The following is a 23,836-nucleotide window of genomic DNA, read 5'->3' on the forward strand; positions in this document are numbered from 1 at the left end:
TGTTTCTATTAATACGCATGTCCCGGAGGCGGAGTGGTGAACTGCGCAGGTCTAAAGGGTGGAGGTGCGATTGAAAAGGCGGCGCACTGCGGGGGTGGGGCTTCGGGGACTTCAGGCCGTCTCTACTGAGCTCTATCTGTCTGCGAGAATGGCGGGTAGGGGGAAGCTAATTGCGGTGATCGGAGACGAGGACACAGTTACTGGCTTCCTCTTGGGCGGCATAGGGGAGCTTAACAAGAACCGCCACCCTAATTTCCTGGTGGTGGAGAAGGATACAACCATCAATGAGATCGAAGACACTTTCCGGTACGGTAGCCCGTGAGGCCTGAATGGGTCCCTCTGCTTCGGGTCGGAGCGAGGGGAATAGGTGGGGGCAGCTCGGAGCCCCGGCAGTAGGGGCCTGAGAGGGGCTTCCAGACCCTGCCCTCGAGGGTCAAGGAAGTCGGTCCGGCCGCCCTTCCGGGGGAGGCCTCTGTGCCCCAAGTTCTCTTTCTGCACTCCGGGGGACCCGGGTTATGTCAGGTCCACGAGCTCATCCCTCATATGACTGTGTGTCAGGAAAGAAGGGGAACAGAGCTCGTGACAGGCGCCGCCCCTCGGCCCAACCGGCCCCTGGGACCTGCCTCAGCTCTTTTGGGAGTTGACCCCTAAAGGAACCACACACTGGGCGAACACCTAGGCAGTGGGGTCGGGCTTTCTTGTATTTTCATGCCCTTCAGAGGCTCACAATCATCCTGTAAGGTAGGGGTTATTATTCCCACGTACAAGTGGGAAAACTAAAGCTCAGAGAGGTTAAGGCACATTCCAAAGTCACACCATTTGGAAGAGAGGGAGTGGAGATTTGAACCCTAGGCCAAACTCTCTTAAGCCAGGTCCACACTCTTCAGTCTTGGAATTTCCCATTGTCCTGAGCATAGCCTGCAGAATATTAGGACTGTATCCTACTTTGTGCTAAGACCTTGCCTTTTTTTTTTTTTAATCAAAAGAAGAAAAACTTCATGTGCGTATGGCATGATCAGTACAGAGAATATAAGAATCTTTTCCCCTCCCCGACTTGCACTCTGTCTCTCTCTCTCTCTCAAAAACAAATGAAATTTTTTTAAAAAGGGGGGGTTTGTGCCTGGGTGGCTTAGTCAATTGAGTGTCCGACTTCGGCTCAGGTTATGATCTCCCGGTTCGTGTGTTCGAGCCCCACATGGAGCTCTGTGCTGACAGTTCAGAGTCTGAAGCCTGCTTCAGATTTTGTTTCCTTCGCTCTCTGCCCTTCCCCGACTTGTTCGTTCCCTCTCTCTCTCTCTCTCTCTCTCTCTCTCTCTCTCCCTCTCCCCCCCTCCCTCCCTGTCAAAAATAAAATTAAAAAAAAAACTTTTTTTAAAGAATCTTTTTAAAAAGCCACCAGAATAAGTGAATTTAGCAAAAAGACCTTGCATTTGAAGTCCTCATTTCCTGCTCTGGGTCAAGAGTGATAGCTTCATAGTGTGGATGTGGGCATGTCCCTTAACTCAGGAGGTGTCCTGGTGACTTGAAACGAGGATGCCAGCCCCCTGTGCTTTCTCACCCCTTCTCTAAGGCCCCTGTTGCCAAGTCTTAGGAACAAACCACTCTCCCCTGTTTTCCCCTAAACAGTCCAGCCTTGAGCTGCTGGCTGAGACTGGATCCTGCTGCCTGGGGATGATAGGCCCTGAACTGGCCTGATCTCTAAGCATTCTGGTAAAGTGACCCAAGTTGTCATAGGAGAAGGACAGATTTTACTCCAAGACCATTCCGTGTTTCCATCCAAAGGGACCCAGAGATCAGTCATCAAATCTAACTGGCCCTCGTGCCTGGCACAGAGCAAGTGCTCAGCAAAAATAGTTTATTTATAGATATATATTTTTTTAATGTTTATTTATTTTGAGAGAGAGGGAGCTCATGCCAGTGTGTGAGCAGGGGAGGGAGGGAGGGAGACAGAGAGAGAGAGAGAGAGAGAGAGAGAGAGAGAATCCCAAGCAGGCCCTGCAGTGTCAGCACAGAGCACAACACAGGGCTCCATCCCACAAACTGTGAGATCATGACCTGAACTGAAACCGAGAATCGGTTGCTTAACTGACTAAGCTATCCAGGCGCCCCAGTAGTTTTTAATATATTAATGCCTGGGTGATTACAAGAAAGGAAGATCCCAGTGCTAGGTCCTCTCTGTGGGGAAAGGATGATTTTCCTCTTCCTATGTTGTATTCTTAGCTCATGCCAAACTTCAGCATAGACCTTAAGGCCTTTAGTGGTCTCATCAGCCCCTTTAAAGAAATTGTTTTCCTTTGAAAAGTTAAGGTATTCGTGTGGTTTGCAAATTAATATTTCAAAGGTGTACATATTGAGAAGTCTCACTCCTACCCCCATCTATTTCCACTTCTTTACCTCCCTTCTCCGCCCCTGGAAGCGCTTCATTCCTTATCTTCCTGCTTTTTTAAATGTACATACTAGGGACAGACATACATATTCTTATCCTCTCTCTTTTTCACACAAACGCAGTGTACAGGTCACATCAGCCTGTGCCCTAATCTTCAGCACCAGCTCACTTGGGAGCCTTCCAAGCAGGGGAGGTGGAAGTTACCCCTGACAGCCAGGGCCCCTAGATTTTGAGTGAAGTTGGTTCTGGTTAGAATGGAGAGAGTTTGGTCTAGCAACCTTTGCCCTTGGCCTCTGCACTCGCTGGGTCAAGCACGTTTGCCTCCGCCGCCCGGCCTCACCACCTCGGAGTGGGCTCCCTTCTCATTTCTCCCAACAGGCAGTTTCTAAACCGGGATGACATCGGCATTATCCTCATCAACCAGTACATCGCAGAGATGGTGCGGCACGCGCTCGACGCCCACCAGCGCTCCATCCCAGCCGTCCTGGAGATCCCGTCCAAGGAGCACCCCTATGATGCCGCCAAGGACTCCATCCTGCGCCGGGCCCGGGGCATGTTCACAGCCGAAGACCTGCGCTAGGGCCCTCCCTACAGCCAGGCAGCTCCTCCCCAGGCTTGCCCTCAGTCCTTCTGTGAGTTTTGAGCCTCTGATTTCCAATTCCCGTGCCCCTGCCCACTCCATTAAGAGGCTAGGTGAGGGGCTTCCAGGTTGCTGGGGCTCTGCCATTAAAGTCAAGGCTGGTTAGGGAACAGGAAGCCTGAGTGTCTTCTCTCCACCACCTCTTCCCTGTGCTGTTACACGGTGTCATTGTTGATGTTAAATTAAAGTACCGTTATTGTTTCTCTCCAAACTGAGGCTGGGTGCTAGAAAGGACACGCGTGGGATGAGGCTCTTGGGGAGATTCGACTGGCAGGGCTGGAAAAGCTTCTGCCAAAGACATAGGCATAGAAGAGTTGCACCAGGAAGATTGTCCCAGGAGGTCATAACTCAGGGATGGGTCCTCTGAATCAAGTGACCAGCTCTGGTGGGGAGGAGCGGGAGGAGGCTTGTGTCCAGGCCTCTGGCTCCCCCACTTCAGTCTCTTGGGCTGGGAGGGGACCTGACCCCAAGGGGCTGGAAGCAGAAACACAGGAAACCTAAAGGCCTGTGATACGAGACTGAGCCCGGATCCCGCAAGAGGTTTGGAGATCGAGGCCTTTCTCTGGCGGGCCCTGGCCTGAGGCTGCCTGTGGATCAAGGCACGTGAGGTCTGCTAAGGGCATGGCAAATAGAACCCTGGCCCTATGTGAGGTGAGGCCTGGTTGCCGGGTGACTGTCCGTGGCAGCCACCTGCTGTCCGAAGGACTCTGCCTCCTGTGTTCACCCCTCAGCTGCAGCCACCCTGCTACCTCTCCTGCCCTTGCTACCATGTCACGGCAACTCAACATGGATACGCTGCGGCAGAACTTCTGGAAGGAGGAATATCTGAGGGAGAAGATGTTTCGCTGTGAATGGCACCGCAAGTACGGGTCGACGGTGAAGGCCAAGCAGAAGGCTAAGGCTGCAGCCCGCCTACCCCTCGCGCTGCCCACCCTGCACCCCAAAGCCCCTCCCTCACCCCCACCTGCCCCCAAAGCGGTGCCTTCCACGACCCCCGGCCCTCCCCTGGAGACGCCCATTCAGTCCGAAATGTATCCGGTACTGCCTGCCACCCGGGCCCTGCTGTACGAAGGCATCTCCCACGACTTCCAGGGGCGCTACCGCTACCTCAACACCCGAAAACTGGACGTGCCAGAGATGCGCTACCTCTTCCCCATCACCACCAACTTCATATACGGCTGGCAGCTGGGTGAGCCCCAACCTCCCAGAGATTATTCACTTCACAAACACGGAGCTCCTGCCATGAGCCAGGCCATGCTGTCGGCCCTAGGCACACAAGACACACGGATGGGGGTGTCCATTCTCGCGGGGGGTCCAGGCCGTAAACATAAGACAAAGGAAACATCTGAGAAGGACAGGTTCCATGAGGAGACTAGGGAGTGATGGGGGAGAGGGGCAGGGGGCATGAGACGTTTTAGATGGGATGTCAGGATGTTTTAGATGGGTCTCGGAGGACCGACCTAAGGGCTGGAAGCTAAGTGACACAATGGAGGAACCCAAGTGGGAGAGGAAGCCGTGGAGAGTTTTAAGCAGGTGAATGGTACTGATAGGATACTAACTGTTCTGTAAGTAATGGCTTTTTCAGAGAAAGAATCCGCTCTGGCAGATGAGGTCTGCATCTATTTTGAGTTATGCTGGCAGGGAGGATAATGGCTTGGGCTAGGGTGATTAGCAGTAGAGCTGAGGTAGATTCAGGCTATGTTTTGGAGGAAAAATCCCTGAAGCCTACTGATGGATTGAATGACAGAAGGAGACAGAAAGCCACGGCGAAGCGCAGGTATTTGGCTCAAGCAGCTGGACAGGGAAGAGAGAGGAGCAGGGCTGGAGGGGGTGTGAAGACAGATGAGCCCCAGCCAGGCTGGAGGTGCCAGTGCAGTGGCTGTGTACGAAGTCCCCCCTCCGGAGTGAGGTCAGAGCTGAAGGTGCACATTGGGGGGCAGCAGAATATAGGTGCTATTTAAAGCCTGAGGTGGGACAAGCTCATCCAGGGATCTCCAGGTGCTGGAATCTGACAGGAGAGGCCAGGGGCACAGAGAAGGGTAGGGGAGGCGGTTTTGGTGGGAAGGCTATCCATCTGGACTGAGTCCGCTTTTTCTGGGAGGCTGGGTCAGTGGTCCTCATCAGGGAAGAGAGTGGGGAGACAGCGGTGTAGTGGGAGATGAAGTTATGGCATGGGAAAGGGACTACACCAGGGAGTGTTGCGGGATTGCTGGGTGATGCCGCGTCCGTCCCTTTGCTATTTGTGGTCATGAATTTCAAGTGAGACTACGCAGTCATGGGTTTTTCTCCACAGGCTTGAATGCCATCCACAGGTAGACGGTTGGGATAAACACAGTTGACATTTTGCCTGAAAAATTCCCCCCACTTTCCCAAGGGTGCTAAAGGGAGAGGAAAGAGTTTTCCAACAAAAGCAGGAAGCAAGTCCCAGGGGAACAGGAGGTAGAAGGAAGCCCTGTCTCTCCCAGAGACGTTTAGCTCTGTCCCTACGATAAGCAGTGCTGGGTGTCCCACCACCCACTCTGCAGAGGACCCTGAGGTGGGGGAAATAATGGCACATGGCTGACTGACTGGTTCTGCCCTCACTGCTGATCTGGGCACCCAGCCAGCTCCTTAGTTTGCCCAGGGCTCCCATTCCTCAGAAGCACTTTTTATTCCTTCACAAAGGATACAAAGTGGATACAATACAGGCAGATTCCTAGGGCTAGGAAGGCAGGGCTCCCATGCTCTGGCCAAGTTCCCTTTCCCAGGACCCATCATTCCTGGCCTCTGACATTTTTTCCCAGGCCCCCCGGTGAAGCAAGAACTGGTCTCCTGTAAGATGTGCCGCATCGAATCATTCTTCCGAAAGAATGGGGCCTTCGCACTGCTTGACCCCCGGGACCTGGCTCTCTGACCTTGGCCGGGCAGTGGAGTTAGGGGAGAGAAGACGAAATAACACGCCTTCTAGTGGGACTGAGCTGCTGTGTGTGTTTCTGGCCCTCCCAGGCCCCGAGGCAGCGTTGGGGGCCTTTCTTGGAACTCCCTCTAACCTGCACTTGCTTTTTCTTTAATCCCCATCTCTTTAATCATCCCTTTGAGGATTCAGCAATGACTAGATGGGGCTGCGAAGGGCGAGGGCTCCTCTCCTGGCAAAGGGTCCTCAGTGCGAGGCCACAGTAGCTGCTGGAAGTTCTGGGTGTTCCTGAAAGAGAGTGGCCGGTTATTCCAGATGCCTGAGAAAGAGAACCATCTCGCTCGCTCTCCCTCTCGCTCTCCCTCTTTCTTCCTCTCGAGGAAGATCGACCCATAAGCCTCCCCATCCTCCCCTCACCTGGCCCCGAGGGCCCGCAGCCGCCGGGTCCTCTCCCGATGCACTTGTTGCAGCTGCTGCCGCAGGGCTCGCCGCTGCCCCGCCGCGTCCTCCTGGGGCGGTGCAGAGCGCTGAGCGCCCCGGCCTTGGACCCCGCGGGCTTGATGGAGCCAGCAGGGGGCAGCACCCGGACTGACGCCCCCCTCCCGCCCTCTGTCGGGGTCAGTGCAAGTGTGCACTCCAAAGGCATCCAGGAGGCGCGCCCAGCTCGGACCCAGCCCTCCCCTCCCCCATCCCCGCGTTCCCCCCGCCCTGGCCCTGATAGTGGTGACGCCACCGCCTTCTGGGAGCCTTGCCTGTGGCGGGAGCTGAGCTGGGCTGGGTGGGGGCCCCAGAGGGTGCACCCGGCAGTGGCGGTTCCTGGCGATGCGGAGGCATTCCAAGACCTGGGGGGGGGGGGGGGGGGGGGGGCGGCGGGGAGACGGCTGTCAGCGGCCGGCCGACCGGCCGGTCCTCGGCGGGCCCCGCCTGCCTCAAGCCGGCCGGCAGGTGCGGATACGCACCCGGAGCCGCTGCTGCTCGCGATCCTGCCGCCGCCGGCGCCTGGCCGCGCGGTGTAGCTCCAGCAGCCGCTGCAGAGCGGTCTCCTGCTGCACCGCGCTCACGCCCGCCGACGCCTTCTCCCTGCCCGGGGGCCGGGGCCACGCGGCCTTTGAGGCCTTGGGGGCCTCCGCGTTGCCCCTCGGCTCCCCGCCGGCGCCCGGCACCTGCTCCGCCGGGCCTGGGCTTTCTCCCCGGTCCTGAAGCCCGTGCGGGTCGGGCACCAGCCCTGGGTGCCCCCGGGAAGCTGGGGGGCGCTCCTGCTGCCCCGAGCTCCCAGTGCTTGGGGCCTCTAGCGTCTCGGCCCCTGGCCTTGGGAGCAGCCGCGGCCGGGTCGGGGGCCTCGGGGGTGGAAGGGGAGTCGGTACCCGCTCCCCGGCGGCCCTCTGCTCTCCCGCGCCCGGTGCTGACTCTCGCCGCTGCGCGGCCCTTTCCCCGGAGCCAGGGCTCTCCCTACCCCTTTGCTGTGGCATCTGTTCTCCCAGGGACCTACAGAGATCCCTAGAAATTCCCAGGGAGCCGCCTTCCTCCGGGGGTTGTGTAGGCACCTCTCCCTCAGCCACCTCCCAGTTAGGGCCTGGGGAAGTCTGAAGGGTCTTCATTTCCGGGTCTTGTGGCTCCTGGAGAACCTCCGTTCTCTGACACTTAGGGCTATTTCCTCTTTGACCTTGAGGAGCCTCTCTCCTCTCACTCTGGGGAGCCTCACACCTGGGATACTCCGAGACCTCCTCCCTCAGAGCCTGAGTGGCCTCTGCACTCTGACCCTGGTGTGTCTTCTCTCTGTGTCTGGAAGGAACTTCTTTGCTCTCCCCCCGGGGGGCTTCCCCTCTCTGACCCTGGGGGCTCTCTTCTTTCTGCTCCTGAGGGTCCCCCTCTCTCTGCCTCTGAGGAATCTCAATCCTCAGCAGTTTCTGAAGTTCCGCTCTCTCCTGGCCCAGGCTCCAGCCCAGCCCCTCCAGGGGAACCTGGGGTTCTGGCAGGCCCCGGGAGGGCAGGTCCGAGAGCCTTGGGGCTCCCTGAGTGAGCTTTCGACCGCCTACATTCACGGATGGCTGTTGACAGGGCCTCCGGGTTGTGGGTCCTGCTTGTCTCCTCTCTGCCCTCTGGGCCAGGTTCTGGGAAGCAAGAGCATTTGGGCCCAGGCTTGTGAGGGAATCCCCGTGCCAGGCCCACTTCCCCCAAGGGACCCTGGAGACCTCAGTGGCTGTCCTAGTGGGCCTCACTTCCATTACAGCCCTCGCCTGATTCCTGAATTCATTAAACTTATTTTATGTTGTGTAAAAGGTACTTCAGTGGCGGTCCCTTCTTCCCCCTGGCTATAGGAGGTAGGACCACCTCCCCCCAGTAGGCTCCTCCCAGGCAGACCCCACCCCTGCTCTTCCCAATCCGAGAGGGCCCTTGCCCAGGGCACTTTGACTCTTTCACCTTGAACTCAGAACTTCCTGGGTCCCCAAAGCTGGTGGTGGGGTTCAGCTCTTGTAGGCAGCCTGGGGGAGAAAGACCAATGTCGGGAACCCTCTGCTCATGCCCCAGCCCCTCACAGACATTCCACCTGAGCTGGAACCACGAAGCCTAGGGAGTCGCCAGCACATGAGAGAAGGGGATGCCCTGAGGACTGATGTTTGGACTCCAAGGCTATGACATTTCATGGGTCCACTAGTCTTCACGTTGCCTGTCATGTGCCTGCTTGTCGGATTTGCCTGCCAGCAGCCGACCACATCTTCCTCATCCTCCCAGCTGAGGCAGGACACCTTAGAAGAATCTGCACACCCCTGTCCTCAAAACCACCAGAGGATGCTTCGGGGCAGGAAGGGTCTGTTGGCCAGCTTGTCAGGCCCTCATAAGAACACCCCCCTTCATCCTGGTGGGCCCACGTAGGCCCATAAAGAAACCTACTGTATACGCCTTATTTGACTGTTATTAAGAAAAACCCTCTGTAGCTCTTTCTGGGTTGCTGACAGTGAAATCAAATGAAACTCAAGAAATGAAATTTTCGGCTGGAGCCTGGCCTAAAAACTGCAAGTTTCATAATTAACAAAAGACATCTAAAAAAAGAAATGAAATGTCACTGCTCCCTTGCAGCTGTGGAGGAAGGAGAGTCATCCTGCCTCCATAAAAGTAGTTAAAAGAACTTGATTTCGTAAGGTCCTAAATGGAGAACTTTCACAAGTCTATTCCATCTTTATGAATATTCACACATCCACATTGCATAACAGTAACCAAATGGGCATGTTCTCTGTGAAAAGAAATGTCTTTTGAAGAATTTTTGAGCAAAGGAGTCTGTGACCAGGCTCCCAAGCCTGTAGAAATCATTGCCATGAACAGGGAACATAACCCCCAAAACCTGTCCCCTCACAGTTTGATTTGTTGTCTTACTTGATAGTTTATTTCTCTGGTTATAGTGTTGTCATTGGTATCTCTGTTTCCCCAAGAGATCCTCTATCTGTAAAACTTTCCGTCAGTCAGAAAAACGAGCATTGGCGCTTCGCTCTTCTCTCACGCGCACGACGGAACAATTAAAGGCTTATGGCTACACTAGGCTAATTTAACAAATAACTGGAGGGTCTGTTCCCTTTAAATTAATAGGCCCAGGGTTCACAGCGTCCATCCCACAGAATTCGAACTGCCTGTTTACGGTCACGCTCTCGCTAGGCTGTGATCTCCTCAGTGACAGGGACCAAGCAATGGGGCCGAGTCTCTCTTGTGCTCTGTATGTTCTGGGTGTCTGATGCGAGGGTAGGACGCAGGGGCAGGAGCTGCTGTTCCGTTCCCCCCTCCCTAGGCCGCCGTGAACAGTCCTTCCCAGCGCGCTCTGCCCGCCCCCCCCCCCCCCCCCCCAGTTTAGCTTCAGAATCCTCCTGGACCCTGTGCCTGGGACAGCTGCTACCAACCAGGTGGAACTAGGACATAAAATAAAACCTGCTTGTTGTCCCTGGGTGCTCCTGGCACCCAATGTAAAGTATGAGACAAAGAATGAGTGAGGAGGGGACTGGGATCCTGGCACTTGGGATGAGGACTTCCCACCTCCTTCAGCTCTAGTCTGGCCACCCGGCCAAGGTGTCCACGTACCAGGTATGGACTCTGCAGGCAGAGCAGGGCTCGCCCACCTTGGGTCTCTGTGACTCACAGCTTCACCCAGATCCAGGGCTGATGATGGGACTACCGCCAGCCCCCTGCGGGAGTACAGAGGCTGTTTCAGATACACCTCTCACAGCTCACGGGCTCTGGAAGGGGAGGCAGCCTGTCTGCCAGTCTCCCCACCCCAGTGCAGGGCAGCCTCTCCCAGCCCCTGCACCCACCACTGGATCCCAGCAGCTGGAACTCGGGGTCACCCTTTCCAGGGGCTGTGGGGGCCCCAGGATGAGCCTTGGGCACAAGAAAGAGATGCTAGGCAGGGCCGTGGAAGGAGATAGGAAAAAGGGTCCAGTGCTTGGCCCTTTTGTGTGGCAACACGAAACAAACAGGATTTCCCAAGAGAAAGACTCACCCCTCAGGAAGCTGATGGTTCTGGCTCAGGGAGTCCCCAGCCTGAGGCAATGGGCATGGCCTGGAACTCTGGAAAGTTTGGAGGGTGCCCTAGTCCACAGGGCATCATTCCCCAGTGTGGTAGGCAGCCTTTAAGGTGGCCCCCAATGATCCCTCCTCCTGGTATCCAAGCCCATGTATGACCCTGTCCTCTTCCCCTCCTTGTGAGGAAATGGAGCTCTCCTGCCCACTCGAGCCTTCAGATGAGACCGCAGTCGTGACCAACAATGTCAGCTGGACACTTCCTTAGCAGTCACCATGAACACCCCCTCTTGCTACAGCTGAGGATGCCTTGGCTCTCAGAGATGGCCGTCAACTTGCCCAGAGTGCCTTGGACAACTGGTGACTGGGAATCAGACTAGGAGGCACGGTCCTAGTTCCCAGTCACAATAGCACCCTCCCTCCTAGACGGGTCAGCCCAGCCACCAGCCCTGAAGGGAAAGGTCCGTGCACCCCAGGCTAGGCATCAGTGCCTCTGCCCTCAGGAGCCATGCCAGGCTCACGTTCCTCCCATGCTGCAGCCGTGTCTAAAGGCTTCTAGGGGTGCCTGGGTGGCTCAGTCAGTTAAGTGTCCTACTTCGACTCAGGTCATGATCTCACAGTTTGTGAGTTCAAGTCCCGCGCCAGGCTCTGTGCTGACAGCTCGGAGCCTGGAGCCTGCTTCAGAATCTGTGTCTCCCTCTCTCTCTCTCTGCCTCTCCCCTACTCACTCTCTCTCTCTCTCTCTCAAAAATAAATAAACATTAAAAAAAATTAAAAAAAAAAAGCTTCTAGATGTCACCATGCAGTTGATTTGACGCAGATAGTTGTTAATTGCAACATGGTAATAGCCTGTATGTAGTTAACAGGTCCTGGGTGCCACTAGACCCTTTCCATGGATGAGTTCACTGGTGCTCCCTCTGAGTAAGATCTACTATCGTCCCCATTTTGCAGCTAAGAAAACAGAGGCTTACAGTCCACGGGGAGCATCAAAACAGAGACCCAACCCAGGTCCATATGTGCCCAAAGCCCACACCCCATTCACCTTCCTCCCCACCACAATCACCCTGATGTCACACTGACCCCCTTGCCTTCAGCCATGCCCCTGCTCACCCAGCTGTTCGGCTGCTCGGGGCCCCTACCCATCCTACCACGGGGCTTGCTGCGCTGGCTCCATGCACACTGGGCCCGGTCCCTCAGACCGCAGAGCTGGGCCCGGGGGGGCCAGAAGAGGCCCAGACCCGCCCCAGTCAGCAGCGCCAAGTCCCACAGGAGCTACAAAAAGACGCATTGCCAGAGCATGAAGGGGTGCCCGCACTGCCCTCTGCCATGCCCCTCGGCCAGCCCCTACCTGTTCCTGGGCCCGCCGGCTCCGCTCCATCTCCAGCAGCACAGTGGGCAGCTCCAGTCCCGAGGGACAGGCCCGACTCTCTTGCACCTGGGGGGACAGGATGGCATCAGGCCTCCACCGTGCCCTTTGGAGACAATGCCCCACCTCCCTCACCTGCTGCAGCGCAGCCTGGAGTGGGCCCAGGCCCGCAGGGCATCTAAAGAGGTGCTGGTACAGAGCTAAGGCCTGCTTTTGGCTACAAGGGAGCCCTCGGCCGCCAGGGGCGGCTGCCTGTTCCATGGGGTTCGGGAGCCAGGGCAGATGTCCCCTCCCTCCTCTCCTCTGCTGCTGGAGCCTGGAGAAGGGAGGACCAGGAATGAGGAGGAGACAAAGGCTCCTGAGCTCAATAATGCAGGGACCTGACATCTGAGCCAGGGCCCGGACCCAGCCAAGTCTCACAGAGACTCTGGCCCGCCTCCGATATGGGTTTCCTGGCATGGGGGATGGCAGTGTGAGGGAGAGGTGTCTGCATATGCTTGTTGGCAATCCTGACCGGGTACGTGTTTTACGTATACATGTGAAGCTTGCAACTGCATTATATCCACACGTAATATGCCCAATACGAACAGCGGCTACCAACAGCTTACTATCTGCAGGAAACCAAAGGCTACATACAAGTAATCCGTCCTTGAAGCAACTCCGAGAAGTAGGTGCTATCATTATCCCAATTTTACAGATTAGAAAACAGCCTAGACAGTAAACTGCCCTAGCTAACACGTGGCAACGTCCCCCTCATCTGGAGGCAAATGGCCGTGATAAACAGGCTTGGGGGAAACACGGTCCCAGGCGCAAGCAGCCACAGGCCGGACGACGGCGAGCACTTCCCAAGGGCTTGTTCCAAGCTGTCCACGTGCAAAGTGCTGGCCACAGGTCACTCTGTTTACTCCTCACAACATGCGAGATGCATCAGGCGAGGACACGGTTTGTACAGGTCACAGCGAGGGGAGGTGCAAACACACGAGCTGGTCTGTGACGTTCACACGCTGTGCTGTCAATGAGCAGCCTTGCGTGCCTGCTGCTTTGAAACGGCTCCGCGAGAGAAAGAGGCCACCTCTCTCCCGTGGGCCTCAGCAGAAGCGGGCTAAGCTCGCAGGGCAGGCCATCTCAGTTTAGCCCAACACTCTCTCTTCACTCCTGTTGAAAGATTAGGGACCTGGCAATGAGAATGGAGGACCCCCCCCCCCACCCTGGTCTTTTAGCCAAGGTTCCTAAAACACCAAGATCACAGCCAAAAAAAACTAGAGTTCTTTCTGAAGACAGACTTTTCAAGGAAATAGACTTTTTGTCTATTTCAAAACCCATGCTCCTTTCCCTACAAGGATGTCTCCTGCTCACATGTCCGTCCAGGGTGGGTGTGGCTGTGAATGCACACATGGGCCCATGCATGTGCCGCACATGTTTATCTGGGTTTCTGAGGTGTGTGTGTGTGTGTGTGTGTGTGTGTGTGCGCGCGTGCACGTGTGTCCATATTTCATCAACAGTCTGTTGTGTCTTCTGTTCCCCACCCCAGGCATAGGGTCCCTATGTCACCAGCTGTTAGAATAGCCCAGGAGGTGCCTAGCCTTTGGTATTCCCCAAATCAAGAGGAAAGGGAATGCCATGTGGGGAAACTGAGCCCCTTCTCCGTGCCCCTCAGCCTCCTGACAGGATTCCACACGGATCCACAGAGGTACCAATGTGGGGACCATGGGCTACGCTTGTGACATAGTGTGAGCACGGAGCTGGGACCAGGATACCTAGGTCCTCCTTCCATTGCAGGGTTTCCCAGGCAACACCAGGGTACGGTAGGTGCAAGAAGTGAAGGCTCAGCTCCCACAGCTGCCACCTCTCTGATCCTGGGGACACTAACCGCTGCTGTACCCCATATTCCAAGCCCCACCATCCCAGCACCAGGAGAAAAGACACATACACACAAGTAAGCTGTAGGAGAGGCCCCAATTTTACTGCTTCTGATTGAACACGGTGAGGTCTTTGTGGGACACAGGACCCCAGTGCCTGGGTGGGGCACTCTTTCCATGGCTCTGGCCAGGGTGGGAGCTCTTCTCGAAGGAGAGGCTTCCGACCTGATGAGCCCTGGTGTCCTGGCTACTGGCCAGGGCTGGGCGGAGGTCTGGGTGGCTGGTCCCCAGTGAGCTGGACTGGGGGGCAGGCCTCGGGTGAGATACAGTGGGCCTCGTGCTCCACCAGGCCCGCGGGGCACTGGCAGCCAGGAACGCAGGGCCTCACACAGTGGGCGGCCAGTTCCCCCAGGGGGATGTGCTGGTTGAAGCAGGTGCGGGGACAGGGCGGGCCACACTCATCGAACACGAAGCCGCGGTCCAGGGGACAGCCCACCACTGCAGGTGGAGTGGAAGGCAGGGTCACAGGGGCACCCCGGCAGCGCTCCAGGTGCCCTGCTCACCCCTGCGGTCCACCCTGTTCCTACCACATCCACACCTGAGCCCTGTGCCACCCTCTTCCCCAACTCGCGCTGGGCATTTCCCCCTCACCGCAGAGTGTGGGGCCCCGCCAGGCAGGTGTCACCCCTGCCTGGCGACAGTGACTGGCATAGGCTTCCAGGGCATCACAGAGGCAGGCGTCAGCCAAAGAGCCGGGGCCACAAGCACATAGGTCATACACGCAGGCGGCAAAGAAGGGCTCTGGTGGCACCACAGAGTGGCAGCGACTGAACGGGGAGGACTTAAGCACACCACACCGGGCGTTGGCCTCACGCCTGGCACGGTAACCCGCTGCCCTGCACGGATCCACCTCGCGGCCCTTGGAACATGTCCGACTGGGTCCCGGCCCTTCTGGGACCTAGGTGGCAAGAGTGACCCTGATGTGACAGCATCCACTGGCGGCTGATCTCTGTGTGCTACGTGCTTCAAAAACACTTTCCACTAAATATTTTGGTTTAGCTCCAAAAATCTCCCTACAAGAATAGCAAAGGAAGCACCAGCTACTTTCTCCTTGTCCCCATTTTACAGCTGGACAAGCTAAGGCCCAGAGCAGGTTAAGTGACTCACCCAAGGTCACACAGCCAGTGAGTGGCAAGGCAGGGCTTGCGGATTCGGATGATGAGGCCTCATTCAACAGGCCACGCTGCCTCCCCCAGCACCACGACAGAAGCAAGAAGCCCCCAAATCACCCTGAAGCTGCAAAGCCCATCTCGTGCCCACCCCCCTTTCCATATAAGAGGGCTGCTCTATGATCACACTCAGCCACCCGGCTCCTGTGCCACTCACCTGCCAGCTATTCCCGAATGCAGCCTCTGTGGGCAGGAGCAACCCCTCAGGGCCCTGCAGATCATCCTGGGCAAAGCCATTGAAGTTCCCACAGAGCCCACACATCTGGCCCCGGTAGGAGCTGGGCACGCTCACCTCCACCTGAGACTGCCCATCCCACAGCACCTGGGCAGAGAGGTTGGAATCGGGGAATGGGGAAAGGTAGGGACCCCCAGAAGCCCAGGGTCCACCCTGGCCCCATGCACTGTCAGCACACTCCATGCTGTGGGGGAGGAGAATGGGCGGGTAGAGGTTCCCCGTGGAAAGGAGGCTGCCCTGGCCAAAGCCAAGTTGGCACGTGCTCTGTGAGTCCTGGGCACACACAGAAGACATGAAGAGCTGCCCACAGCTCTGGCAGGAGGGCACCTTCTCCCATCGGCACCCCTGAACTGGGCCCCCTGGTGAAATGCTTCAGAGATTCACTTTCTCATGGGCATTAGGGCCTTAGAGAGGATGAAGCACCATTAGAGTCCAGATCAGAAGTATCGACGAGACTTGTTTTAGGAATTTACAAATTGTACTTCTTGCCGAAGGCAGGGAGAAATTTACTCTTCGACACGGGATTTGGGAGGAATTTCAGAAACCACGTAGACCTTAGTTGGCATCCCCTGAATTGTTCCCCCTTTTTACCAATAAGAAAACAGGCCCAGAGAGGGTTGGTACTGGCCTAAGAGTCCCACTGCGTTGGTGACTGAATCAAGATTAGAAACCAGGCTCAGACCCCCCCCCCCTTTCCCTGCACCCAAGGTCTCCGACCATGATTCCTTTCCTCCTCTCAGAATCCATCAGAACTTTCTGACCTCACTGGCCTGATTTGGCACGGGACCCAGCTGGTATTCCCACTCCCTCTACAGATAGAGGCCTGAACAGGTCCAAGGCTCCCACACCCCCACTGGCCCTTGCGCCGCACCTGGAGCCCGGGCTGGGCATGCAGGATCACGGTGCGTCTCCGTAGCTCCACGTACAGCAGCGGCTCCTGCAGAAAGGGCAAGGCCACAGGGCGCCCGTCCACCTGGAGGAGGGAGGCAGGAGGAGGGCCGACGTCGGGACAGCGGTAAGCACGGGACTGACCATCCCTGGGTCCTCAGCTTTGCTCACCGTGACCTCTTTGCCTTGCAGCAGCCGCACGGCCACGTCTCCGAGCAGCACCGCCACTTCCTGGGTCCAGGCCACACCCCTCCGGCCCCGGTTATCGTTGGTCACGTGCACGCTGTGGCGTGAGAGGCCCAGGTGCAGTAGTCAGCAGGGACAGGTGTGGGGAGTTAGGGAGAAGGCAGAGGGGGTTGCGCACCTGAAGTCCCCTCCGCGGCAGTCCTTGGCCAGCACATAGCTGCAGCTGCCCTGGAAGTGCAGCAGGCGGCCGTCGAATGTTCGGTAATGAGGGTCTCCGAAGGCCATGCAGGAGGCGGGTCGGGGCAGGCAGCGGGGGCAGCAGCTGCCGGGACTCAGGGCGGGGGCCTCGTCCTGGCCTCAGCCCCGGATCCCATCAGACACTTCGCCCTCCCTGCGGTGCCCCTCGCAGAGCCTCCCCTGGGACCGACGTCTCCCGGGAATCTCCCCGGCTCACCGCAAGCGGGCTCAGGGCACCGCCTTGTGGCCGCGCCTGGAACTGCACGGCCGCAGGGTCTCTCTCTCTCTCTCCCCGCCCTCCTCCCAACCGCGCCGCGGCCGCTACCTAAGCGCTGCCTCCTTCCTCCCGCCGGGTCTTACCAGGAAGGCGTTGCCACATGCCCACTCACCCCACCGCCCTAGACGCGGCACTCACGGGGCCACAGGAGAGCGGCGGGCAGCGCTGGCTCTGGCAGCGCACGGTGCCTGCCACGCAGGAGCAAGTGGTGCAAACGTCCACGGCCCAGCGCTCCCCGGAGGCCACCGCCCGGCCCTCGTGCGCGCACGACTGGGCGGGGGCTGAGGGGACAGGAGCGGGGTAGGGTCAGCTGCCCGTCCCTCACACTGGGTCTCGCTCGTCCCCAACTCCCATCGTTCTGGCTGGCACCTTGGCATCGCTCACAGCAGCTGCCAGCCTCTCGCACCTTCGCCCAGCCCTGGGGGCAGGAGAGGGCGGGGCACTCCTCCAGGTGGCACTCCACGCGGCCCCGCTGAGGACAGATGTCATTGCTCTAGGGACTTCCTGCAGGGCCTGGGGTGCCTGGCCTCACACTTCTGGGAGCCTCTGGGTCACAGTCTGAGGCAGCAGCCCCTTCTCTCTGCCCCCGCCCTACAAGAACACCCATTTCCTGTTCTAGTGGGGGATGAAATCCAGCCCTTAGTTCCTTGCCCCGGCACAGGGATGCCACTGCCCGCTCTCACCCAGAGGGGGCGCCTTTTACTAATTACCTCAAAGACCCCATATTCACTGGTCCAGTGTCCTGAGACTCCTCCCTTTATCCATCTGTAAGGTCCTCCGCCCCACCCTATACCTGCCCACCACCCCCAGCTCACATGGCAGGAGCAAGTAATGCAAGCGTTGCTAGGGTCCCGCCAGCTCTCTCCATCCGCCGCTCTCCGGCCCTCGGCCTCCACCACGCATTCTGAGGAGGAAGAAGTGAGGAGGGGGGAGCATGGTCCTCCCAACTGCGTCCTCCTCCCTGGAGCGCACCCTGAAGGCCTGCGCCATTCCGCTAGCACCGCGTTGGTGCTGATTTCCGCAGCCGGTATCCAGACGACCTACCAGATGGCAGGCCCTGCAACCAGTGCGAGGGAAGTGGAAACGGTCCTGGAAGCCCAAAGAGTCACAGGCTGGAAGCTTCCCATGAGCCAGCTGCCAGCTCAGTGCAATGCCTGTCCAACGGGCCTGGGGCCTCCGAGCCCAGTGACAAGCCTCAGGCCAGGCCTTGAGTATCCAGACTTCATCCTCTGCTTTCCTCTACCTCCTGCACCCCACTGAATGACCCTTCATTTCGACAAGAGAACGAAGCCCACATTTGAAGTACAGACCTCAGGTTGCCCCCTTGGCCTTTGGATGCCACCCTTCCTGTCTCCCCCCTGGGCTCGTGCTCACAGGATGCAGGTCAAGGCCGGCACTTACCTCGGCACTCGGGGCAGCAGCTCCCAGGGGGGGTGTGGCGCTCCGATGGGGGACAGCTGAGCTCAGGACAGGCCTGGTGAATGCAGAGCCATGTCAGGTCCTGTGGAAGGGCATGTGAACGCCATCAGCAGAGAAGAACAGGGAGGGAGCAGGGTGGAGGCAGGATAGGATATTCAAGGTGTGCGGAGTGGGCGGGGCGCCTGGAGCGGCAGGAGAGGAGTTGTTGCCACAGTGCACAGAGGAGGAAGAAGAGAGAGCTCTGGGAATCCCCAGGGCGGGGGGGCTCACCTGGCACTGGCAGGTGTAGCAAGGGTCCGGCGGGGCCACCTCAGACCCCAGCAGGCCCTCTGTGCAGTTGCTCAGCGCCTCTGTGAAGACAAGAGTTCAGCGTCGGGGACGGAGAGGGGAAGCAGGGGGCAAAAGCCCACTTACCCGCTGTGTCCCCAGACTTCTTGGGCCTGGGACATACCCATATCCCCAGCACCTTGATTCCAAGAGGATGAGTCCTCCTTCCTCTTGGGTCCGCAAAGAAAAGTTGGGGCTTTTTATTTATTTATTTTTTTTCAACGTTTTTTTTTTTTTTTTTTTTTTTTTTTTTAGGACAGAGAGAGACAGAGCATGAACGGGGGAGGGGCAGAGAGAGAGGGAGACACAGAATCGGAAACAGGCTCCAGGCTCCGAGCCATCAGCCCAGAGCCTGACGCGGGGCTCGAACTCACGGACCGCGAGATCGTGACCTGGCTGAGGTCGGACGCTCAACCGACTGCGCCACCCAGGCGCCCCATGTTGGGGCTTTTTAAAAAGAACTTTGCAGACTACTAGGGTGGAGGGCCTGGGAGTGGACAAGTTGTGGCTTCCTTAGCCTAAGGTCACTAAGGACCCTCAGATTGCCGGCCTCGCCTGCTCCCTCTCCTATTTCCTTTTATATTACCTGGCTAAAACAGCACAAGGAAGCACAGAGAGCCAGGTAGATACTCCAGGTTCTAATCCTGGCTCCAGCATTCAGTGCCTGGGCCATTTTGGGCAGACTAATCAATCTCTCTGAACCTCAGTTTTTTCATCTGTAAAAAGGAATAATAACACTGCTCACTGGGTAAATGAGAATTAAATGAGATAGTGTTTATTAAAAACACCAAGTACAGGGTACGGCATACAGTAGGTGCTTACTAAATGTTAGTCCTTTTCTCTTTCCCTGAGGCACATGCTAACAAGTGTTGGTAAGAATACCTCCCCACCTCTGTAGCCCCTCTGGCCTCACATTACGGCCCTCAAGAAGCCCGCAACCTGCAAAACCCCATCCCACAGCGCCACCTGCTGGGCAAGATGCTCCCCACACTGCGCCTGGCTTCAGAGTCCAGGGATCCCTCCCTGCCAGCTTCCCCAGTCCCCCTCTGGGGGTGGGGGAGAGGTGCAGGCCGCACCAGCCAGGGCTTCCTGAATAGTCCACTGGACTCAAAAAACCAGTGAGAGCCAGGACTGTAGAGGAGAGCGACTGACTTCCAGTATCACTCTGGGGATGGCAGTCCTACCCTCTTGTCTACCCCCACATCCAGGGACTCACGGGCACAGGTGGGGCAGCAGTGCTGTGGCCCAGGGGGCAGGAGCTGGCTGGCGGGACAGCCCACCAGGCTGGGACACTGCCGCCGATGACACTGAAGGCTCGGGGGCCCCTCAGGCTGCAGCTACAAAAATGAGTGAGCAAAGGGGGTGGGTCCCGGGCCCTGAAAGCCGAGAGCCACCCTCTTTCCCTGGACCCCAAGCCCTTCCACCTGCCTGCTGCACCTCCTGCTGGGTGCACCCTGGGCAGGTTAAACTCCAGTCTGCAGAGACTCAATGTCTCCCCAGATCGCTCCTCACCCCATGCCCTAGTCCCAGGAGATGACGTCCCCTTCTCTTTCCAGTTACCCGGGCCTGAACCTTCTTATGAGTGTTGAGCCCCTGCACTCTCATGCCATTTCCTCCCCTCCCCTGCCAAATCCCTGGGCATAGGACATCATCCATCGGCTCACCATTACTTTCAAATGTTATTCCCTAACAGGCCCCCCAACCACTTCCAAAGGGGTCCCCCTACCTCCCAAACACACCCACCCTAAACTCCAGCCAGGAGGGCTGCCCACTGCCCCCACCCCGCTCAGCGCCTGTCCTGCCCCACACTTCCTGGCCCCAGGGGGCACATTCCTATCTCTGACCCGCATACTGCTCGCTCCCCATGGTGTCCAGGCTGCCCCCTTTGTGGTGCCCAGCCCCTCGGCGTTGCTCTCACCCACCTCACAGATGCACACTTCACACGGGTCTGCCCCAGGCTGGAAGCTTTCCCCTGGCGCGTACTTCCGACCTTCATGTTCACAGTCTGGGGCAGAACAGGACCAGGGAGGCTTCAGGCTGGCAAGAATGCTAGGGGATGCCCCCGGCTCCAGATTTTGGGGTGTGTGCAACAGTGGGGGTCACTTCTCCCGGAGCAGCCTGTCTCTGCGGCCCAGCCCGGAGAGAAGTGCTGCCTCCCCGCCCTCCCTCACCCGGCCCCAGGCTCCCAGTACCAGAGCATCGAGGGCAGCAGTCACTGAGCCCTCGGTGGGGCTGGGCACAGGAGCTGACACACTGGACGCGGGCACAGGTGACGACGCCCTCATGACACATGCAGGAGGAGCAGGGGCTTTGGGGGTGCACCCAGCTACTGCCTTCCGGGTGCTCCTCCCCGTGAGCCAGGCAGCCTGTGTCCCAGGTGGGCAGGGACGAGCTCTGAGTCTTGGTTCTGCACGCGTGCCCCTGTCCCCCCCACCCTGGGTGGCCAGCAGGGCATGCGGGTGCCAGGAGGGGGATCTATAGGGATATGGTGGAAAGATGGCCTGGGGCAGTGCTCCTGCCTGTGGCGGACGGGAAAGACCCTGGGCTAGGGTCGGAACACCCGGTTCTTATCCCCTTCCGTGCCTGCTTGCTTGCTAGACCTTGTGCCAGGCAGCAGCCACTGTTGGTGGTAGCCCAGCACCTGGCATGCAACAGGCATGTAATAAATGCATGTGACATGAATGAAAGGCTCTATCACTAACCATGTGCCCCAGGTAACAATCTCTCCGAGCCTCAGTCTCCTCACCTGTTAAATGGGGATTTCATCTGTCCTGCCTACCTCAAGGGCGCGTGAGACGCTGTGACAGTTCTGTGGAAGCTACACCCTGCTGAGCAGCGTATGAGGGTGAGGGCCAGGAGGCAGCCTAAAACAGGCTCATATTCTAGAACCAGATGGCTTAGATGCACATCCTGACTGCCACCTACCAGCTGCGTGCCCATAGGCAAGCGATGTTATCTCTTTGTGCCTCAGTTTTCTCATCTGCAAAATGGGAGTGATAATAGTACCTATTTGACCGTGTGCGGATTAAGTGAGCTGTGTGTCAAGTGCTGAGCTCAGAATGTGGCACACGGTACGATTCTGATGATGACTAGTGTGGTCAGGAAGGTGTCAGTCTTGAGGGGGTGTGGTCTGGGCAGGCCAGGGGCACGGAGGGGTAGGAGGAACCAAAGGCCTGCAGGGATGAGAGCTTCAGGGCCAAGGTGTGGGAGGGCCAGGTGGGTGGCCAGGGAGGGGGAAAGGCCGGAGGAGAGCTAAGGAGAGGGAGGGGGGGGCCGGTACGGGGCATCGGGCCCGGGGGCAGAGGCCAGGGGGCAGCCACGTAGGGCTGGGCATACCTCTGCAGCGAGGGCAGCAGCCCCCCTGCTCCATGACCTGGAGTGGGCAGGACAGAGGGGGGCACTGCAGCCGGACACAGCTGACCTGGCCGGCCTGCAGGAGATGCAGGTTCAGGGACTTGCCCTCTAGGCCAGGCGCCCCAGAGGCATGGGGACCCAGCCCTGACGCCAACGCCCTCCCCCCGCCCTCCCTACCATACCTGACAACGACACCACTCGCAGCTGCCTGGGGGCCCCTCAAACTCTGCCCCATCCTGGTGCTCCTGGCCCTGGGTGAGGCAGCCTGTGGGAAAGACCTTTCTTGGGTGGGGGGCTGTGCCACCTCGCCCTGTCCGACCTCGCTCAGGCCTGACAGAAAGAGGGGGGAGGGGTGGGGACGAGCATGGGGGGCTGGGGCACGCGGAAGGCAGCTCACTGTGGCAAACAGGGCAGAAGCAGGGTCCTGGAGAGGGGTGGGGGCAGAGAGCTGGAGGACATGGCTTCTTCTGGCAGCGCACGGAACCTTCCTGGGGGGAGAGAGGTCAATTGCTACTTCCCGACTCCGTGTCATCACAACCTGAAACCAGGCTACACACTGCCCCCTGGCAGGATGCCCCCACTGAGCCTGCCGGGCTCCCACCTCCCTCCCTCGGCCCAGGAGACCAGAATCCAATCCTCTTCCGCTAGATGGTCCCCCGTGAGACCTGGGTGAGGAGACGGGCTCTTCCGGGCCAGAGAGGAGGATCGAGGGATGAAGGGTCACCACGTTCCCCAAAGGCCACCTCACCTGGCAGGTGCAGAGGGAGCAGCTGGGGTCGAGTGGGTCAGGAAGGGTCTCTCCATGGGCTGCGGTGACCCCATGATAGAGGCATCCTGGCAGAGCAGGAAATGCATTGAAAGAGCAGCCATCAGGGCAGCCCCCCCATGGCCACACACGCAGCTGGTCCTGACGACCCCTACCAACGCTTAGGGAGTCAGAGAGGGAGAGATAAGTGTGGCCCACGGTGGCCGGGAAGGTGAGGCTTTGGCCAGGCTGTGAGCGGCGGGACCTGAGTGCGCGAAGGGAGTCAGGTCTGGAGGTGGGGTCAAAGGCCGCTGGGAAGTTTCTGTCTGTGGGGCCCACGTGACGAGTGGGCACACACACCCGGAATTGAAGGCAAGAGATGGGCTGGGCTCAGGAGCGTGGGCAAAGGGAAGCCAGGCGGGAGGGACGCTCCCCCTTGTGACTGGTCACTCAGGGGGCATGGGAGCCATCGAATGGGTTTGAATCTGGCGATGTGACATCTCAGGAAGGCGACGAGACAATTTAAGAGCAGGGAGTTCTGGAAGTGCAAGGCAGTTTGAGGAGACAGCAGGGACAGCCAGGAGGGTGTGGATCCTCAGGGGTCTGAGGAGAGCACAGGGCGTGGGTTTGCTGTGTGGTGACGGTGGTAAGACCAGCTGGGCCCCTGGGGGCTCCAGGAGGGGCAGGAAGGGCAGGTGCTGTCCTACCCTGGCAGGTTGGGCAGCAGTGTCCAGCCGGGGTGAGCGGGTGGCTGCAGCCCAGAGGCTCACAGGGCTGGCGGCCACAGGTCACAAAGCCTCCAAGGCAGGTACACAGATTGCAGGGCTCTCGAGGATCCGGGAACTCCTGGCCGCTCAGGTAGGACTCCCCTAGATACTCACAACCTTCAAGAGAGGACAGGGAGGGGCAGGGCAGGGGGCAGAAATGGTGAGAGGTGAGCAGTCATCCAGTTCTGACCTTGGGCCCCAGTTGAGGCCTCAAAGACCCAGCAACTGGGGGCAAGGAGAAGGCTCAATCCTGGCAGGAGACGGGGGGGTGGGGGGGTGAGCAAAGGAGTCTGGGATGGGGCACCGGCCAAAGGGCACACTTTCCCCTTTCAGCCTGTAATCTCTCTGGAAAGACCCACAAGGAATCTGTCCCTAGAGTTGGATGCTCAACAGGCCACACCCAGCCAGAAGGTACCAATTTCTCTAACCTGGGGACAGCTGGAGATAGCCCGAGATGGCTTAGGAGACACTGATCAAGGTATCGTCTTTCCAATATTCTTCCGAGCCCCCTGATTAATCAGGGAC

General features: G+C 58.3%; 4 protein-coding genes and 1 long non-coding RNA gene across 10 annotated transcripts in view; 2 read left to right on the plus strand and 3 right to left on the minus strand.

Moving 5' to 3' along the window:
* Positions 1–57: 57 nt before the first annotated feature.
* ATP6V1F (ATPase H+ transporting V1 subunit F) lies at positions 58–3,237 on the plus strand. Its single transcript, XM_019452693.2, has 2 exons — positions 58–306; positions 2,765–3,237. The coding sequence occupies exons 1-2, from the start codon at positions 149–151 to the stop codon at positions 2,964–2,966; spliced, it is 360 nt and encodes a 119-aa protein (XP_019308238.1). The 5' UTR covers positions 58–148; the 3' UTR covers positions 2,967–3,237.
* A 124-nt stretch (positions 3,238–3,361) lies between these two features.
* Positions 3,362–5,982, plus strand: ATP6V1FNB (ATP6V1F neighbor). Its single transcript, XM_019452691.2, has 2 exons — positions 3,362–4,215; positions 5,810–5,982. The coding sequence occupies exons 1-2, from the start codon at positions 3,648–3,650 to the stop codon at positions 5,917–5,919; spliced, it is 678 nt and encodes a 225-aa protein (XP_019308236.1). The 5' UTR covers positions 3,362–3,647; the 3' UTR covers positions 5,920–5,982.
* On the minus strand, positions 5,658–6,506 carry LOC109268967 (uncharacterized). The gene is made up of 2 exons (XR_002080861.2): positions 6,337–6,506; positions 5,658–6,207 (listed from the first exon to the last, which is right to left on the minus strand). It is a non-coding gene; the product is annotated as an uncharacterized LOC109268967 (long non-coding RNA).
* Positions 6,507–6,537: 31 nt separating this feature from the next.
* LOC109268863 (tropomyosin-1, isoforms 33/34-like) lies at positions 6,538–12,944 on the minus strand. Its single transcript, XM_053896745.1, has 9 exons — positions 12,425–12,944; positions 11,771–11,857; positions 11,533–11,694; positions 10,403–10,470; positions 9,985–10,088; positions 8,341–8,402; positions 6,879–8,030; positions 6,616–6,761; positions 6,538–6,553 (listed from the first exon to the last, which is right to left on the minus strand). Exons 1-9 carry the CDS (start codon positions 12,467–12,469, stop codon positions 6,538–6,540), a joined length of 1,842 nt encoding a protein of 613 aa, XP_053752720.1. The 5' UTR covers positions 12,470–12,944.
* A 786-nt stretch (positions 12,945–13,730) lies between these two features.
* KCP (kielin cysteine rich BMP regulator) overlaps positions 13,731–23,836 on the minus strand; it is a 39,565-nt gene continuing 29,459 nt past the window's right edge. The window contains exons 27-46 of one of the 6 annotated variants that reach the window (XM_053897946.1): positions 23,252–23,428; positions 22,548–22,633; positions 22,197–22,287; positions 21,982–22,064; positions 21,782–21,875; positions 20,638–20,811; positions 20,368–20,450; positions 19,662–19,782; positions 18,389–18,468; positions 18,101–18,200; positions 17,744–17,788; positions 17,515–17,603; positions 17,069–17,171; positions 16,838–16,980; positions 16,364–16,536; positions 16,171–16,282; positions 15,983–16,084; positions 15,034–15,198; positions 14,299–14,605; positions 13,731–14,145 (exon numbers count right to left, since the gene is read on the minus strand). In XM_053897946.1, coding sequence (XP_053753921.1) covers positions 13,895–14,145; positions 14,299–14,605; positions 15,034–15,198; positions 15,983–16,084; positions 16,171–16,282; positions 16,364–16,536; positions 16,838–16,980; positions 17,069–17,171; positions 17,515–17,603; positions 17,744–17,788; positions 18,101–18,200; positions 18,389–18,468; positions 19,662–19,782; positions 20,368–20,450; positions 20,638–20,811; positions 21,782–21,875; positions 21,982–22,064; positions 22,197–22,287; positions 22,548–22,633; positions 23,252–23,428 — 2,579 coding nt within the window. In that variant the 3' untranslated portion in view covers positions 13,731–13,894. Of the gene's footprint in view, positions 14,146–14,298; positions 14,606–15,033; positions 15,199–15,982; positions 16,085–16,170; positions 16,283–16,363; positions 16,537–16,782; positions 17,172–17,514; positions 17,604–17,743; positions 17,789–18,100; positions 18,201–18,388; positions 18,469–19,661; positions 19,783–20,367; positions 20,451–20,637; positions 20,812–21,781; positions 21,876–21,981; positions 22,065–22,196; positions 22,288–22,547; positions 22,634–23,251; positions 23,429–23,836 lie in introns of those variants that run through there. The other 5 variants (XM_053897948.1, XM_053897947.1, XM_053897949.1 and 2 more) reach the window with 5 other exon arrangements.

This window comes from Panthera pardus, unplaced genomic scaffold, assembly GCF_024362965.1.
Source record: "Panthera pardus isolate Hobbes unplaced genomic scaffold, ASM2436296v1 HiC_scaffold_8, whole genome shotgun sequence".
In the NCBI taxonomy this organism is placed as follows: domain Eukaryota; kingdom Metazoa; phylum Chordata; class Mammalia; order Carnivora; family Felidae; genus Panthera; species Panthera pardus.

Bases quoted from the DNA above. Each gene is read 5' to 3' on its own strand.
- ATP6V1F (XM_019452693.2), top strand. From the start codon at position 149: ATGGCGGGTAGGGGGAAGCTAATTGCGGTGATCGGAGACGAGGACACA. The intron at 307-2,764 runs GTACGGTAGCCC...TTCTCCCAACAG, and splicing joins GAGATCGAAGACACTTTCCG to GCAGTTTCTAAACCGGGATG.
- ATP6V1FNB (XM_019452691.2), top strand. From the start codon at position 3,648: ATGGCAAATAGAACCCTGGCCCTATGTGAGGTGAGGCCTGGTTGCCGG. The intron at 4,216-5,809 runs GTGAGCCCCAAC...ATTTTTTCCCAG, and splicing joins CATATACGGCTGGCAGCTGG to GCCCCCCGGTGAAGCAAGAA.
- LOC109268863 (XM_053896745.1), bottom strand. From the start codon at position 12,469: ATGATAGCACCTACTTCTCGGAGTTGCTTCAAGGACGGATTACTT. The intron at 11,695-11,770 runs GTAGGGGCTGGC...GTCTTTTTGTAG, and splicing joins GCCGGCGGGCCCAGGAACAG to CTCCTGTGGGACTTGGCGCT. The intron at 10,089-10,402 runs GTGAGTCTTTCT...GTACTCCCGCAG, and splicing joins AACCATCAGCTTCCTGAGGG to GGGGCTGGCGGTAGTCCCAT.